Genomic DNA, 15,072 nt, shown 5'->3' on the forward strand with positions numbered 1-15,072 from the left:
CTTGGTGAAGCGGAGGCAGCAGCGGCTGATGGAGCTTCTACTCCGGCGACGCGGCGGTCCAGGGAACGGAAGGAGGCGAGGATCCGGGTGCTGGACTGGTCAACGCGGGGCGGGGCACTGTTCTGTCGCTCGAAGCAGAGGCAAGGCCGACGAAGCAGAGGCGGTGCAGCGACTTGCTCCGGGAGGCGAGGAACGGCAGGGAAGCACAGATCCAAGGCTCTCCAGCGCGGATCAGCCGGAAACCACGGCGGCGCGTAGGGCTGGAGCTACAGCAGGTGATCCATGGCGTCTTGGGCAGCGATGTGAAGACACAGGAGACAGAGCAACGTGAGTTGGAGAGAAGGGAGGAGAAAAAGAGATGAAAGAGAAGGGGAAGGTCAGGAATGTCCTGGTGGTGCTGGTTGTCGCCGGCGGGACGGATGAGAGGACGGAGATGTGACGCGGCAGCGGCGAGCTCTCCCGATCCGCTCGGGGATCGAAGCAGGAGGAGGGGGATCGTGCGGGAGCTGTGTGCTGGGGTTGCAGGGGCTCTCAGGGCCGTCCGATCTAAGATCTGGCGGTCCAGATCGAGTGGAAGTGGCTGTGGTGGTTGGCTGGATCTGAAGGGAGGTGGGAGGAGTCTGTGGGATCCCGAGAGGAGAGGATTTGGTCCTAGAAGAATTTAGGGTTTGCCTATATTTGGATTGGTCTTTATATAAAACAAAAGAAGGGGTATTTGGATCATCCGATTAAAATCGGACGGTTGAGATAAAACGCTAGGGAGTCCAAATCAAAAATCGAAGATGTTTTATAGATGTTTGGGGATGATCAGGACCCAACGGTGATAACTGAGCGGGTAGGGTTCGGGGCAGGTTTGGAACACGTGAGGGGGTCAATGAAATGTGTAGAGAGGCTGGACATATAGACGAGAGGGGAAAACAAAGACAACAGGGTCTGACAAAAGGTTACGGAGAAGACAAGAGAGAGAGAGGCCCAGCTAGTCTGAGAGAAAGGTCACTAGAGACAAGGAAGAAGCGGCAACTACGAGCGGATGTAAGTTTTTAAGAAAACATGTGAATGCAATGCTCATGATGCTATGGTGAAATGCAACAAACAAATAAAACACACGGTAACAGCGAAATAACGCTTCTGGAGCGTCGGTCTTGGGGCGTTACATCCGAGCCTGTCGTTTTTGCGCTTTTCTGAAGGGGCCCGAGGCCTGGTGGGATTTTATGCGTTCAGGCTGGGCTTGGGCCCAAAAAACAGGCCCGATGGCCGGGCCGGGCCGGACCCGAGCCTAGGTTTTTTGCCTCGGGTTTGGCTAGGCCCGGCCTGAGGTTTGGCCAGGTATAGCTCTTCCCCATCCTTCTTCTTCTTCTTCGGGAGAAAACATGGCGCACGCAAAACCAGCGCCTCACCGCCCAGAAGCCCGTCGCCGGCACCTAAAAAATCGATCTTTGGATCTCGGGGGTGGTGTATTTTTGGCACAGGCCGTGGGAGGAAATGTGGTAGGAGGAGAGGAAGGCTGGCGACGATGGGGAGGAGTGGAGAGGCCGGGGACGACGGGGAGGGGATTTGGGAGGGAGATGGGTGACGAGGGACTGAGGAAGGGCAGCGAGTGGGTGAGGCGCTGGCTAGGGGGGGGGGGGCAATATCGGGAAACTTAAAAAAATCTGTAACGTGAGCAAATTTGTACATGAAACCCTTAAACCGCCTATATTTCGGTACAGAGGGGGTACATCACTAAGAAATTTAATAAATTGATGATACAAACTGTACTTTAGATACTAGAACTTCCATGGGCAGCAAGGCTAACCAACAAAGATTTGTATGAACATATATACATAATGAAACATGCCGCTGCTACCAGCTCACAGTCGCCTCCCCGTCCTCCCATGAATTGCTACTAGCTACCTGCAGCAGCTCGCAGTCGACCGTGGCCCTGTTTGGATCATGGGGTTAGAGCTAGTTTGAGTTAGTTGGGGGCTCAAATAATCCAAAAATATCCAAATAGGGAGGGCTAGAGTGGGTTAGTTGCATCTAACCCAACTATCCCGATGGGGAGGTGCTTATTTAGGTTAGAGTGGGTTAGAAAATAACTCTAACTCTAACTGTGTTAGAGTATCCAAACAGGGCCCGTGTGCCAAATGGACGTGCCATCTCTACTCTCTAGTACTCGTCCACAAATTCGCAGTGAAATGTCCTTGAGCTATTTTAAATAGATATGTGCATGCAGGAGCTATATCGATCATTTGTTCGTTCCATCTCGATCATTTGCTAGCTAGGTTTTGCCCTCCTCGCAAAAGTGGTTGAGAAAGAATGCTGCCTAGCGCTTGCCATTTGATTATATTCGGATCCTTACCATCCTCGTGATATTGTTATTTGTCTACTGCTTCCTGCTTAATAACAAAGGGTTTCGCCCAGATATAATTGCCTCGTAATTAAGGGTATTCACGTTGTATAAGGTTTTAACCTTGTAGGGGCTACCGTACCGGCCGCCGTAGTGTCCTTGTCCAGCATGGAGCAAGCAACAGCCGGCAGTAGGTAGCAGCACGCGGACGCAGCAAGACAAGCAGCAGGAGCTAGCAATGCACGCACGGAACCAGCGGCGGCATCAGAACTAGAACTAGAACCAGTTCATAATGATTCTAATAGGCTTTTATTATAACCGAGAAGAGCATGTTCAAATAAGCCTTAATTTGCTTATACTTATCTTAAACTCACAGTATAACCAACTGATTAAGTATAACCGGCCGGGTGAGAAACTTTTGGACAAGAATGTTTTAGAGTTGCAACAAGTAAATCTATATATCTTGATAATAATAATAGATTGCATTGCAGCGCGCACTAATTAAGAGCCAGCATACGTACGATCCATTGCTCTAGACAACACGGCTCCATTCTATGATTTCACCGTCATCATTGCCTTCCCGCGTTGCTGGTTTCATCATTTCAATCTTAGTAGAAGGCCCTGCTGAATCATCATTGCCTTCCCGCGTTGCTGGTTTCATCATTTCAATCTTAGTAGAAGGCCCTGCTGAATCATCATTGCCTTCCCGCGTTGCTGGTTTCATCATTTCAATCTTAGTAGAAGGCCCTGCTGAATCATCATTGCCTTCCCGCGTTGCTGGTTTCATCATTTCAATCTTAGTAGAAGGCCCTGCTGAATCAACAGTGCTCGTTGATTCTGCTGTGCCATTGCTCTTCTCCAATGCCTTCTTCATCTTAGCCTTCTGAGCCCAAGACAGAACACCCTGCTGGACATGCTTATTAAAGATCTCCTTCTTGTAGAAGCTTCCCATCTTTAATTTGTACACGACAGAGGAGAAGATGTGTCAATAATCACTTTGATGCTACATTTTGAGATAATAAAAGCGCCTTTTATCGAAGAAAAAAGCAACATTTTATGATGTTGAAATATGGTCGCACCTGTGTTACAACTGCATACAGAGGCAGAGTGCAGTAGCTGCAGAGAAGCTGAATAATGACCCTGCAAGTAAGGATATATACAAGGATGCATGAGTTGAGAACAAACTTATGCCCGTTGTTTTCCAATAAATAAAACCGACATGCATGAGTACAAGGATATATTGGGAAAAGAAGTACTACCCAATAACAAGCCTCGGCACAATAAAACCTACATGCCCCATGATGCACGAGTTGAATCCATAAGTGGTCTGCAACAGAAATTTGATAAATGATGTTTCGGTCAGTCATTTTTAGATCTTAACGAAACATAATTAATTGGAAAGATGCCTACCAGTATCCAGAAGAAAAATGCAATCTCGAAGGCGTTCTGGAAGAGGATAAAGTGGATCAGGAATAAGACAATCCTCGGCCGCCCAAACCAGAAGTGGTCATCTGATGGCTTTACAATCAAATCACCCTCGAGAGCGGAGTGCTTCTCAGCGACATCCCGGGCTAACTGAGCTATGACGTGCTCTAATTTAGTCCCAGCAGCCAACAGAAGCTGCAGGGAGAGGAGAGAGTGAGTAAGGAATTAAGTAAGCCCATCTTCCCTACTTGTTACACATTGTTCATTTTGTGCTCCATATTTCTGCAGGTTGCTAAAATCATAAGATTTCTTGGTTTAGCTTCTATTGTAGCCAAAGCATAAGAGGCTCACAGTGAATGTTTACAATGAAAAATTGTTATATAAATTCACTTACAATAAGGGGAAGGAATGCAATCCAAAAGTATGTGTTCCAGCCTGCAGCAGATTAGCAAAATGTAGTGTAAGATAGCTTCAAGAGGCGTAAATCATGAAATGCTGCTGACAAGGTTTAGAAACCATGCATTTTGCACAACAAAAGCGTAACTGTTCAAAAATATAATTCATAATTTGGAATCCTTATATATATGTCATAATTGGTTTTCCCTATTTCAGACAGGAGCGTTTAGTTTTTGAAATTCCGAAACTGGCTTGAACCCAGAATTGCTGCAGTATATACCTAACCCATGTACTGGTTTTCGGATCCAGATTATTGGAAAATAGAGACCTCAAAGATTGCGGATTTTTCCTACACGAGCTCCAGGGACATCTCTATTTCGAAGACATTAAACAATGCACTTCCAAGATGATAACATTGTATATTTACTCTGCATCCCTGAAACTCTGCAGATCTGTAGTGTACTCCGACATGTACGCACACATAATATTTTGGAATTTTTCAACTTGCACATTCAGTCTTTCAATTCAAAGAACTAAGCCATTGGGAGACAAGCAATTATACAGAACTTACGAGTGCTATTCAGAAATGATGAACTACAACTTACCGTTTATATTCAGCAACAGAAATATCACCACGAAAACCCACAAGTACCAGCTAAAAGAAAATAGAAATTGCATGAGTTGAGCTAATAACTTTCATAGAAAACTACTAGGAACAGTATAGATATAAAAGTACAAACATGTGTATACTCTTTGGATTACCTTATGCCAACCACCACCTTAAAATCAGACTCCAAAACCCGCAACATGTATTCATTGAAATCAAATTTCAGGTTCCCAGGGCAGTGGGCCTGCAATCCAGAAATGATCTCATGCTAACATACGAGGAAAGGACACCAGGATAAAACCACGTCAACTTATTACAATCTGTGCTTAATTACCATGATAAAACCAAGACACATTGTCCTGTAATCAGTTTTACTTACTGATCTGTAGAATTGCTTGAAAAAACAATGCTGCATGAGAAATAGAAAAAGGCTAATTACCTCGCCAATACACACATATTAGCACAAGACAATTAAATATAGAGCTTGCTATGTAAGGCAAAGCTACACTGAAAAGTTGCATATGGCACAGAAAACTTTACTAGTCCACGCAATTTCACAACATAAAAAGAGTTCCGCTTCGGTACAACCCCCTCATAAAACGTATAAAGGGTACTATGGACTTTTGACAATTTGTATCTACTTTTATATGTACGTATACGCTCACTTGGGTCGGCCCATTTGCGGTACATGTGATGACAAATATATCGAAAAAAGGATAGAACGATCTGGGAGTCGAACCCGTGACCACCTAAAACATAAACTATTGTCCACAACCACTGGAGTAACAAGCCTTCGGTGAAAAATGTAAAGCCAGACGCTTTAAGTAACATAAGGGTTAGGAATTTTAAAAAGGTTTTAGGAACACTTTGTGAACCGGTTCATTTTTCCATAGTTTTTTTCCTGTTACATTTCTTCTTTATTTTTCAAAAAATGGTTGCGCTTTCAAAATGCTGTTCGAATTTTCAAAACATTTTTTATTTCCAAATTTGGTTCATAAATTAAAAAATATTTGCATTTTCGAAAATTGCAATGTAACTTCAAAAAATATTCGTGTGTTTAAAAAATTGTTCAGAATATCAAAACATGAATAGTTTTTGGAAAAGCACGAACAAAATTGTGAAGACAAACATTTGAACAGGAATACAAATTTAAATTCCAAAAGATTTTTCAGAAATGCAAACAGCACATGATGTCAAAAAAGTGTTGTAAATTTTCCCGAATATTTTTTCAACTTGGGAACAATATTTATTTAAAATAGATTCATTTTTTAATTATGAACAAATTCCAATAGGCGCCCGACCGGAGGATGACGTCGCTTAGTTGGGCAAGGCCTAAGATTTCATTTTCTTTTCTTAAAAAAATTGAAATGCCAAAATAACAGTTTTAAGTAACTACTTTAAATTATGTTTCCTATGCTTTAGGAAAGCATTTACTGTTTTCAGTTCTATAATTTTGTATTTATTAGTTATGTTAAAAACTTAAAATAAGAGTTTTAAGTACATATATAAATTATGATTTAAATTATCCTTTTCCATCGAACCTGGCATGGATGCCTACTCGGACATGCTACGCGGGACATGATGTTTTTTGGACATTCTTGAAATGACCCTAACTTTTGCCAGCAGGTGGCATGCCCATCGTAGGCATCCATCCCCCAATTTTTTTTTCATGGTCTTGTATAACCAATTCAAAGCACCAAGCCAAGTTGCTTGGGTTTTTTGACAAGTTTTGTATTTTTCTTGAAATGACCCCATTTTTTCATGGGCTTGTATGACCAATATTCAAGGCACCATGCAAAATTGTTTGTGTTTTCAATCAGTTTTGCATTTTCTGAAGTTTTTTTTGGTTAAAAAGGATGATAAATGGCCGGACGTGTTACCGAAAATCGTCTGAACTAGGTATGTGCCTACCTTCTTGCAAAAGTGGGGTTCATTTCAAAGATGCCAAAAAAAGACTATGTTCAACGGAGGGTGTTCGCTTAGGCCAGAAGGGTCTTTTTGAAAGCCCGTTGTTTTTCGATATCCGTTAAATGACAAATGTATTCCACCAGCTTCTACAACCAATTTAAGGCACCATGCCAAGTTATTTACATTTTTGAAAAGTTTTGCATTTTCTGGAGTTTTCTCGGTGAAACTAGGCCCATAAATGGTCAGACGCGCCACAACATGTAAATAGTGTCGGAAGTTGTTCGAACGTAGCATGGAAGCCTCATATGCATGTGCCAGGATGTTACAAGAAGCTGGGATCATTTATCCATGGCCTTACAAGTTTAGATGAGTGTATTTGTAATTTATGTCATTTACAATCAACACAAACATTTTTCTTTTGTCCTAGAAATTTCTTGAAATTTATCAACAATTTTGGAATTACAAAGTGTGTATGACAATGTTACAAACTAGAAAACTTTTTCCAAAATTGTTAAGATATTACGAAAATCTGATGGAAATTTCGAACAAAATGGCAAACCACATAATTTAAAAAAATAACAACTTTTCTGAAACACATACATTTATTAAATTTGTGAACAAAACAATTCAAAAACTGAACATTTTATGAAATTTCCGAACCTTTTTTGAAATTAAAAATAATATTTTATGTTATACCAAACAATTTTTCAAATTTTTGAACAAGTTCACAAAGAATAATAAAGTTCAAAAGTAGAAAAATGAATTAACAAAAAGAGAGGAAAACGGAAAAAATCGAAAATAAAAAATGCTTAGGCCCTAGAAATTGAAAATTGTTTTCAGATAATGTTAGTATAGTTGAAAAATATTCATAAATTTGAGAAAATGTTTGCGTTTTCAAATAAAGCTCACAAATTTGAAAAAGTAGTGGCATTTTGAAAAGAAATGTTCGAAAATTTAAAAATTGTTCGTGTTTTCAAGAAAATATTCATACGTTTGATAATTTATTGTAATTTTGGAAAACATATGTTTGCAGTTTCACAAGAATGTTTACAATTCTGAAAAGAATGTTCTTAAATTTGAAAAATATTCATAAAATCAAATTATTTTTCATAAAAAATCGCACATTTGAAAGAAAAACCCACGTTTCCCTAAGAAGTTCAAATTTTGGAAAATGTTTCATTTTTAAGAAATATTCATGTTTTAAAAAAATTCCAAAAGATTAAAAACACATTACTTTTTGTTGAGCTATAAAAAACGATTTAGCTACAATGCCCCGTGTTGGTCGCTACAGTGTCCATCCAGGTTGTACAGTATCAATTTGTTCTGTGACAGTATTTCTAAGAGAAAAACTCCTATAATATGTCCAGTTAGGTCATAAGAAACTGCGCTGCAATTGTATCAGCAAATCGTGTTTGTTCTGGTTGTATTAGCAAGGTCACCTCCACCTGAGGTCCTCAGTTCGAAGCCTAACAGGCAGAAGATTATTTTTGGATTTTCGAACCTTGCTACAGTACATACTCACTAATGGGCCGGCCCAAGGCGGACTCAGAAATATCTTCACGAGTATTTTCTGGAAAGACCATTCTACCCTTTATTATGAAGGGGTATTAACAGATCTCGTTCGTTGATGTATTTAGGGGGGTTGTACCGAAGAAGAAGTGACATAAAAAAGATATATGAGAAGACCTCATGATTGCTTACCAGCCAACTCAATACTCTAGAATATTTGTCATTACCCTTAAAATTTTCCTTGACAAATTCGGAATTCTGTACAAGGGTCACCTTCTTGGGCCCTGCAGTTTATTGTGAAATTATTATCCTGTTATAAATGTATTGGCGCTAGCTAAACAATCTTGCTTTGGTTCATCAGACACATTTATTGGTTTTCAGTTTACAGGAGGAACAAACAACTGATGTTAACCCACAAGTATATCATTGGCATTGTAATACATACGAACAACAAGAAATGCTCAAATACCGTTTCCTGCAGTATCTTTCTGAATAGCATCCTCCTCCCACTGTTTCCATTGATGCATCTGAGTAAACGAAGACACAAAATCAGCTTATCATAGGACGTGGTATTCCGTGGCTAATGTGCAACACATGTGACTGATAAGTGGGTTACCTTTGCACCTCCTAAAAGTATTGTCAAAGCACTGAATACGACATGTGTAATAGCCAGCACAAATATGAACTCATGCAACTGATGCACAGATTCAAGGGACATCAGCTGAATTTTTCCCTGTTAAAACAAATATTAAAGTTCATAACAGCTGATTATTGTTCAACTCACATGGTGAAAAACTCAACGATTTTAAACTGACGGAGTGGGAATGATAAATGGAACAGATATAAGCAATGCAGTTACTAGAAAGAGGGGATTTCAACATGCTGGATAGACACTTGGAGCAGAGCCATTTGAATGTTATGGTACACAGTTGTGATGTCCCCACTCCTTTCCACGTGCCAGTGTCTAATGTTCCTATTGCAGAGTCAGTGGAAATGTACAGAACAAGATCGCTTCATCACATGCTAAGATTGACAACATGACAACGATCGCAGTCCAAGTAATATTAATTGTACCGAACTAGCTAGCTACAGCTACAGATTAAGGTCATAAATTTTTTTAAGTGTCTGCATATGCTAAGAAATCACAAGTTCACAACCCAATGGTACCTAATTAACTCCAATTGCACTTGTTCACAAGTCAAAAAACACAGTATGCACAAAATCAAACTAATTTGCGCTCCAACATCACCTTCTGCCTGCAGGTCTCGGCTCCCGTTGCATCCTTGCTGAGTAGCCGTCTCCCGATTCTGCCAATGATCTGGGTTGCAACTAAATGCTCCTTTGCGGGCGCCACCTCCTGTCTTTTGCATGGCAGCATATGCATTCTCCAGTCAGGAGGAATGCAGATCTCCTCGATCATCCCTTGACACACCGTCAGCAGCAGGGAGATGAAGCCGAGAAGCATCAGCTCTGCATATCACCGGATCGACGAACAGTAGGTTGATGATAAATGATGATACGCCCAACATGGATGGAAGAAAGGTACAACTCTTATCTATCTATAGGCAACAGGCCAAAATTGAAAAAATGTGAAGAAATCGAGATAAAGTGAGTGAGTAATACGCGCGCGTAGCTAGCTAGCTTTTGAACTATTTTTAGTTTTACGGGGAAACAGTTGAATTACCTTCTTTGACCTTGAGGACGGCCTCGTACAGCGGTTTCTGGTTATTGCGCTTCAACTTCTGTGCTCACATCCGGGCCGGAACAGCATGAACACATGCATGCATGTAGGATGAGTGAATGGGATGAACACGTACGACGTACGTACCAGAAAAAATCAATGGCTCAAGGTAATAGAAGCGAGCAGACAGGAACGGTGTTACCTTGCCAAGGTAGTGCAGGCCGCGTTCCGCGGCCATGGAGATGACCACCATCAGGGCACAGACGATCGCAAGGATCCATGTGGGCGTGAGCTCGAGCGTCTCATCGTCAGGGGCGCCCTCCGCCATGATCTGCGCGCGCCCTCAAGCTCAACGGAAGCGCGTACGAGAGGATGAGCTCGAAGGAGAGAGATGTTGAACAAGGGTGCGGCTGATGAATGCACCTCGTGTAGAGCTGGACTGGCAGTGTAGTAGTACTGCAGCAGAGCAGAGCAATTGCTCTCCGTCAACGTCGTCTCCGATCGATAGGGGGCGGCCGTCGATTGATGGGGGTGTCGGGTGTTGGAGCCGTCAATTGCTTAGCTAGCTCCTAGAGTATATGCAAGGAAGCGCCCAACTGTAGGAGCTGCCGCCAGGCACCAATTAATATCCAATTCCTTCCACAGTTCGCATGTGATGCTGCTGCTGAGTTGATTCGAGTTGTTGAGTTGGGCGATCTGAGTCGTGTCCAAGATCGATGATGCGCATGTGACCGCTGCTACATAAGTACTGATCGATCGTTACATACATAGCTAATGAGAAATGATATTTATACATAGTTGTGGGTGTACCGAGTTACAGCTCGGTCGTACCCCAACCCAACAAAGGCCACTCTATAGTCCTCCATTGGACGTCCAGCTACCCTCTTTACTGGTGGTCATCCAGAAAGATCTCCTCCAAGACGAGCAAGTACAACTGCGGTTTCAGCAATTTGGTCTGCCCTCTTGCGGTAAGAGCGCGCCCTTTCTCTCGATCTATCTAACCTTCCGTCCCTGAACAAATCAATTTTGGCATGGTTCAACTCAAAATGAAGACTTTTCTTGTGACGTAGATGGTTCTGCTTATCAAGGGATGTATATGAGGGTAGAGGTGAAGTCCTGGGCAACATCTAGCGGGATATGGATGCAGGTATTTTCCAGTTGAGGATGGCTTAGGTGTTTGTTTTAGAATATTATAAGATGCAGATAGGCCAATGAAACCGCAACCACAGCAAAGTCTGAACTACCACTGTTAATTCCCCACTAACAAGTTGTCATTGCAAACCTGAAACATACTAGTACCAATTTAGAAGAATGCCAGCTTTGTTGCATGCAGCTCAATAGACAGATACTCATTTGTATGATCATTTGTATGATAGGAGAGTAGTAGGATAGGAGAAAACCATTTGTATGATCATTTAGTTTAATTAACTAAAAATGTTTCAGGCTAGAGCACTACACTAGACTTCATATAGTTTCAGGCTGGTTGGAGTACACTGGTTATAATTAAACAAAAACCTTTTCTTTAATTAATTAAAGGGAAGGTTTCAGTTTAATTAATACTCCTAATTTTACTCCTACTCCTACTAATCCTACTCCTAATCCTAATTTAAAAAAACCTGCATTAAAAGGAGTATTTTGGCACTGCATGAAAATGAGTATTTTGGCACTCAACTACGGAGTACACAAATCTCTACAGCAAGCTACTCCAAGCAGTACTACACCAACTAATGTCCATCTGTCCATCAACAGTTTGGAGTATTGATCTGTCGATGTATGGATCTTGATAAACAATGTCTTAAGAGTTTAAATCTTGAGAAAGGAAACAACTAGGCCATATGAAACATGATAAAGAGTAACCAGGCCACATAGCAAAGTGCTTCTAAAAGCACTTAACTGTATTTATACAAAGCATATCAGTATTCAGAAGAACACAGAGACTACAAATGCAGACTTATGCAAGTTAACAGTGCCTTTCCCGTACTGTACTTCATGTGTTCAATTAACAGAAAAGACTTCCGTTAGTTTAATTAACATAAAAAGGTTTCAGTTAGTTTAATTAACAGAAAAATTCAGATAGTTTAATTAACAGAAAAGGATTTTAGTTAGATTAATGAACAGTGTATGATGAATTTGATTATTCAGACTTAAGTTGCTTCAAGTGATGTCACTAGTTTCAGTTAACTAGAGTACTACAGCAAATGGAGTACCAAATCTGATTCAGTTAAAGTCTCCAGATGGAGTACCTAATCTGATTCAGCAAGTGTTGCTGCAAGTGAACATTTTGAAATAGCTGCTGCACTTGCTACACTAAAACAGCTATTGTATGATAGGAGAGTAGTAGGATAGGAGAAAACCATTTGTATGATCATTTAGTTTAATTAACTAAAAATGTTTCAGGCTGGAGCACTACACTAGACTTCATATAGTTTCAGGCTGGTTGGAGTACACTGGTTATAATTAAACAAAAACCTTTTCTTTAATTAATTAAAGGGAAGGTTTCAGTTTAATTATTACTCCTAATTTTACTCCTACTCCTACTAATCCTACTCCTAATCCTAATTTAAAAAAACCTGCATTAAAAGGAGTATTTTGGCACTGCATGAAAATGAGTATTTTGGCACTCAACTACGGAGTACACAAATCTCTATAGCAAGCTACTCCAAGCAGTACTACACCAACTAATGTCCATCTGTCCATCAACAATTTGGAGTATTGTTCTGTCGATGTATGGATCTTGATAAACAATGTCTTAAGAGTTTAAATCTTGAGAAAGGAAACAACTAGGCCATATGAAACATGATAAAGAGTAACCAGGCCACATAGCAAAGTGCTTTTAAAAGCACTTAACTGTATTTATACAAAGCATATCAGTATTCAGAAGAACACAGAGACTACAAATGCAGACTTATGCAAGTTAACAGTGCCTTTCCCGTACTGTACTTCATGTGTTCAATTAACAGAAAAGGTTTCCCTTAGTTTAATTAACATAAAAAGGTTTCAGTTAGTTTAATGAACAGAAAAATTCAGATAGTTTAATTCACAGAAAAGGATTTTAGTTAGATTAATGAACAGTGTATGATGAATTTGATTATTCAGACTTAAGTTGCTTCAAGTGATGTCACTAGTTTCAGTTAACTAGAGTACTACAGCAAATGGAGTACCAAATCTGATTCAGTTAAAGTCTCCAGATGGAGTACCTAATCTGATTCAGCAAGTGTTGCTGCAAGTGAACATTTTGAAATAGCTGCTGCACTTGCTACACTAAAACAACTATTGTATGATAGGAGAGTAGTAGGATAGGAGAAAACCATTTGTATGATCATTTAGTTTAATTAACTAAAAATGTTTCAGGCTGGAGCACTACACTAGACTTCATATAGTTTCAGGCTGGTTGGAGTACACTGGTTATAATTAAACAAAAACCTTTTCTTTAATTAATTAAAGGGAAGGTTTCAGTTTAATTAATACTCCTAATTTTACTCCTACTCCTACTAATCCTACTCCTAATCCTAATTTAAAAAAACCTGCATTAAAAGGAGTATTTTGGCACTGCATGAAAATGAGTATTTTGGCACTCAACTACGGAGTACACAAATCTCTACAGCAAGCTACTCCTAGCAGTACTACACCAACTAATGTCCATCTGTCCATCAACAGTTTGGAGTATTGATCTGTCGATGTATGGATCTTGATAAACAATGTCTTAAGAGTTTATATCTTGAGAAAGGAAACAACTACGCCATATGAAACATGATAAAGAGTTACCAGGCCACATAGCAAAGTGCTTTTAAAAGCACTTAACTGTATTTATACAAAGCATATCAGTATTCAGAAGAACACAGAGACTACAAATGCAGACTTATGCAAGTTAACAGTGCCTTTCCCGTACTGTACTTCATGTGTTCAATTAACAGAAAAGGTTTCCCTTAGTTTAATTAACATAAAAAGGTTTCAGTTAGTTTAATGAACAGAAAAATTCAGATAGTTTAATTAACAGAAAAGGATTTTAGTTAGATTAATGAACAGTGTATGATGAATTTGATTATTCAGACTTAAGTTGCTTCAAGTGATGTCACTAGTTTCAGTTAACTAGAGTACTACAACAAATGGAGTACCAAATCTGATTCAGTTAAAGTCTCCAAATGGAGTACCTAATCTGATTCAGCAAGTGTTGCTGCAAGTGAACATTTTGAAATAGCTGCTGCACTTGCTACACTAAAACAGCTATTGTATGATAGGAGAGTAGTAGGATAGGAGAAAATCATTTGTATGATCATTTAGTTTAATTAACTAAAAATGTTTCAGGCTGGAGCACTACACTAGACTTCATATAGTTTCAGGCTGGTTGGAGTACACTGGTTATAATTAAACAAAAACCTTTTCTTTAATTAATTAAAGGGAAGGTTTCAGTTTAATTAATACTCCTAATTTTACTCCTACTCCTACTAATCCTACTCCTAATCCTAATTTAAAAAAACCTGCATTAAAAGGAGTATTTTGGCACTGCATGAAAATGAGTATTTTGGCACTCAACTACGGAGTACACAAATCTCTACAGCAAGCTACTCCAAGCAGTACTACACCAACTAATGTCCATCTGTCCATCAACAGTTTGGAGTATTGATCTGTCGATGTATGGATCTTGATAAACAATGTCTTAAGAGTTTAAATCTTGAGAAAGGAAACAACTAGGACATATGAAACATGATAAAGAGTAACCAGGCCACATAGCAAAGTGCTTTTAAAAGCACTTAACTGTATTTATACAAAGCATATCAGTATTCAGAAGAACACAGAGACTACAAATGCAGACTTATGCAAGTTAACAGTGCCTTTCCCGTACTGTACTTCATGTGTTCAATTAACAGAAAAGGTTTCCCTTAGTTTAATTAACATAAAAAGGTTTCAGTTAGTTTAATGAACAGAAAAATTCAGATAGTTTAATTAACAGAAAAGGATTTTAGTTAGATTAATGAACAGTGTATGATGAATTTGATTATTCAGACTTAAGTTGCTTCAAGTGATGTCACTAGTTTCAGTTAACTAGAGTACTACAGCAAATGGAGTACCAAATCTGATTCAGTTAAAGTCTCCAGATGGAGTACCTAATCTGATTCAGCAAGTGTTGCTGCAAGTGAACATTTTGAAATAGCTGCTGCACTTGCTACACTAAAACAACTATTGTATGATAGGAGAGTAGTAGGATAGGAGAAAACC

The 15,072-nt window shown here is 39.8% G+C and overlaps 1 protein-coding gene across 3 annotated transcripts; it reads right to left on the reverse strand.

The window, feature by feature from the left end:
• Positions 1-2,659: 2,659 nt before the first annotated feature.
• Positions 2,660-10,317, reverse strand: LOC119266596 (MLO-like protein 1). Of its 3 annotated transcripts, XM_037547827.1 has the most exons (15): positions 10,058-10,317; positions 9,859-9,916; positions 9,424-9,644; positions 8,791-8,907; positions 8,644-8,701; positions 8,367-8,458; positions 5,092-5,166; positions 4,913-5,001; positions 4,756-4,805; positions 4,149-4,189; positions 3,740-3,949; positions 3,589-3,656; positions 3,409-3,469; positions 2,969-3,281; positions 2,660-2,905 (listed from the first exon to the last, which is right to left on the reverse strand). In XM_037547827.1, the coding sequence occupies exons 1-15, from the start codon at positions 10,181-10,183 to the stop codon at positions 2,862-2,864; spliced, it is 1,623 nt and encodes a 540-aa protein (XP_037403724.1). In that variant the 5' UTR covers positions 10,184-10,317; the 3' UTR covers positions 2,660-2,861. The 3 variants fall into 3 exon arrangements, with proteins under 3 accessions (XP_037403724.1, XP_037403723.1, XP_037403725.1); XM_037547826.1 differs by having other exon boundaries at positions 2,660-3,281; positions 10,058-10,315; XM_037547828.1 differs by lacking the exon at positions 5,092-5,166 and having other exon boundaries at positions 2,660-3,281; positions 10,058-10,316.
• Positions 10,318-15,072: the final 4,755 nt, after the last annotated feature.

Source organism: Triticum dicoccoides, chromosome 3A (assembly GCF_002162155.2).
Source record: "Triticum dicoccoides isolate Atlit2015 ecotype Zavitan chromosome 3A, WEW_v2.0, whole genome shotgun sequence".
NCBI classification, from domain to species: domain Eukaryota; kingdom Viridiplantae; phylum Streptophyta; class Magnoliopsida; order Poales; family Poaceae; genus Triticum; species Triticum dicoccoides.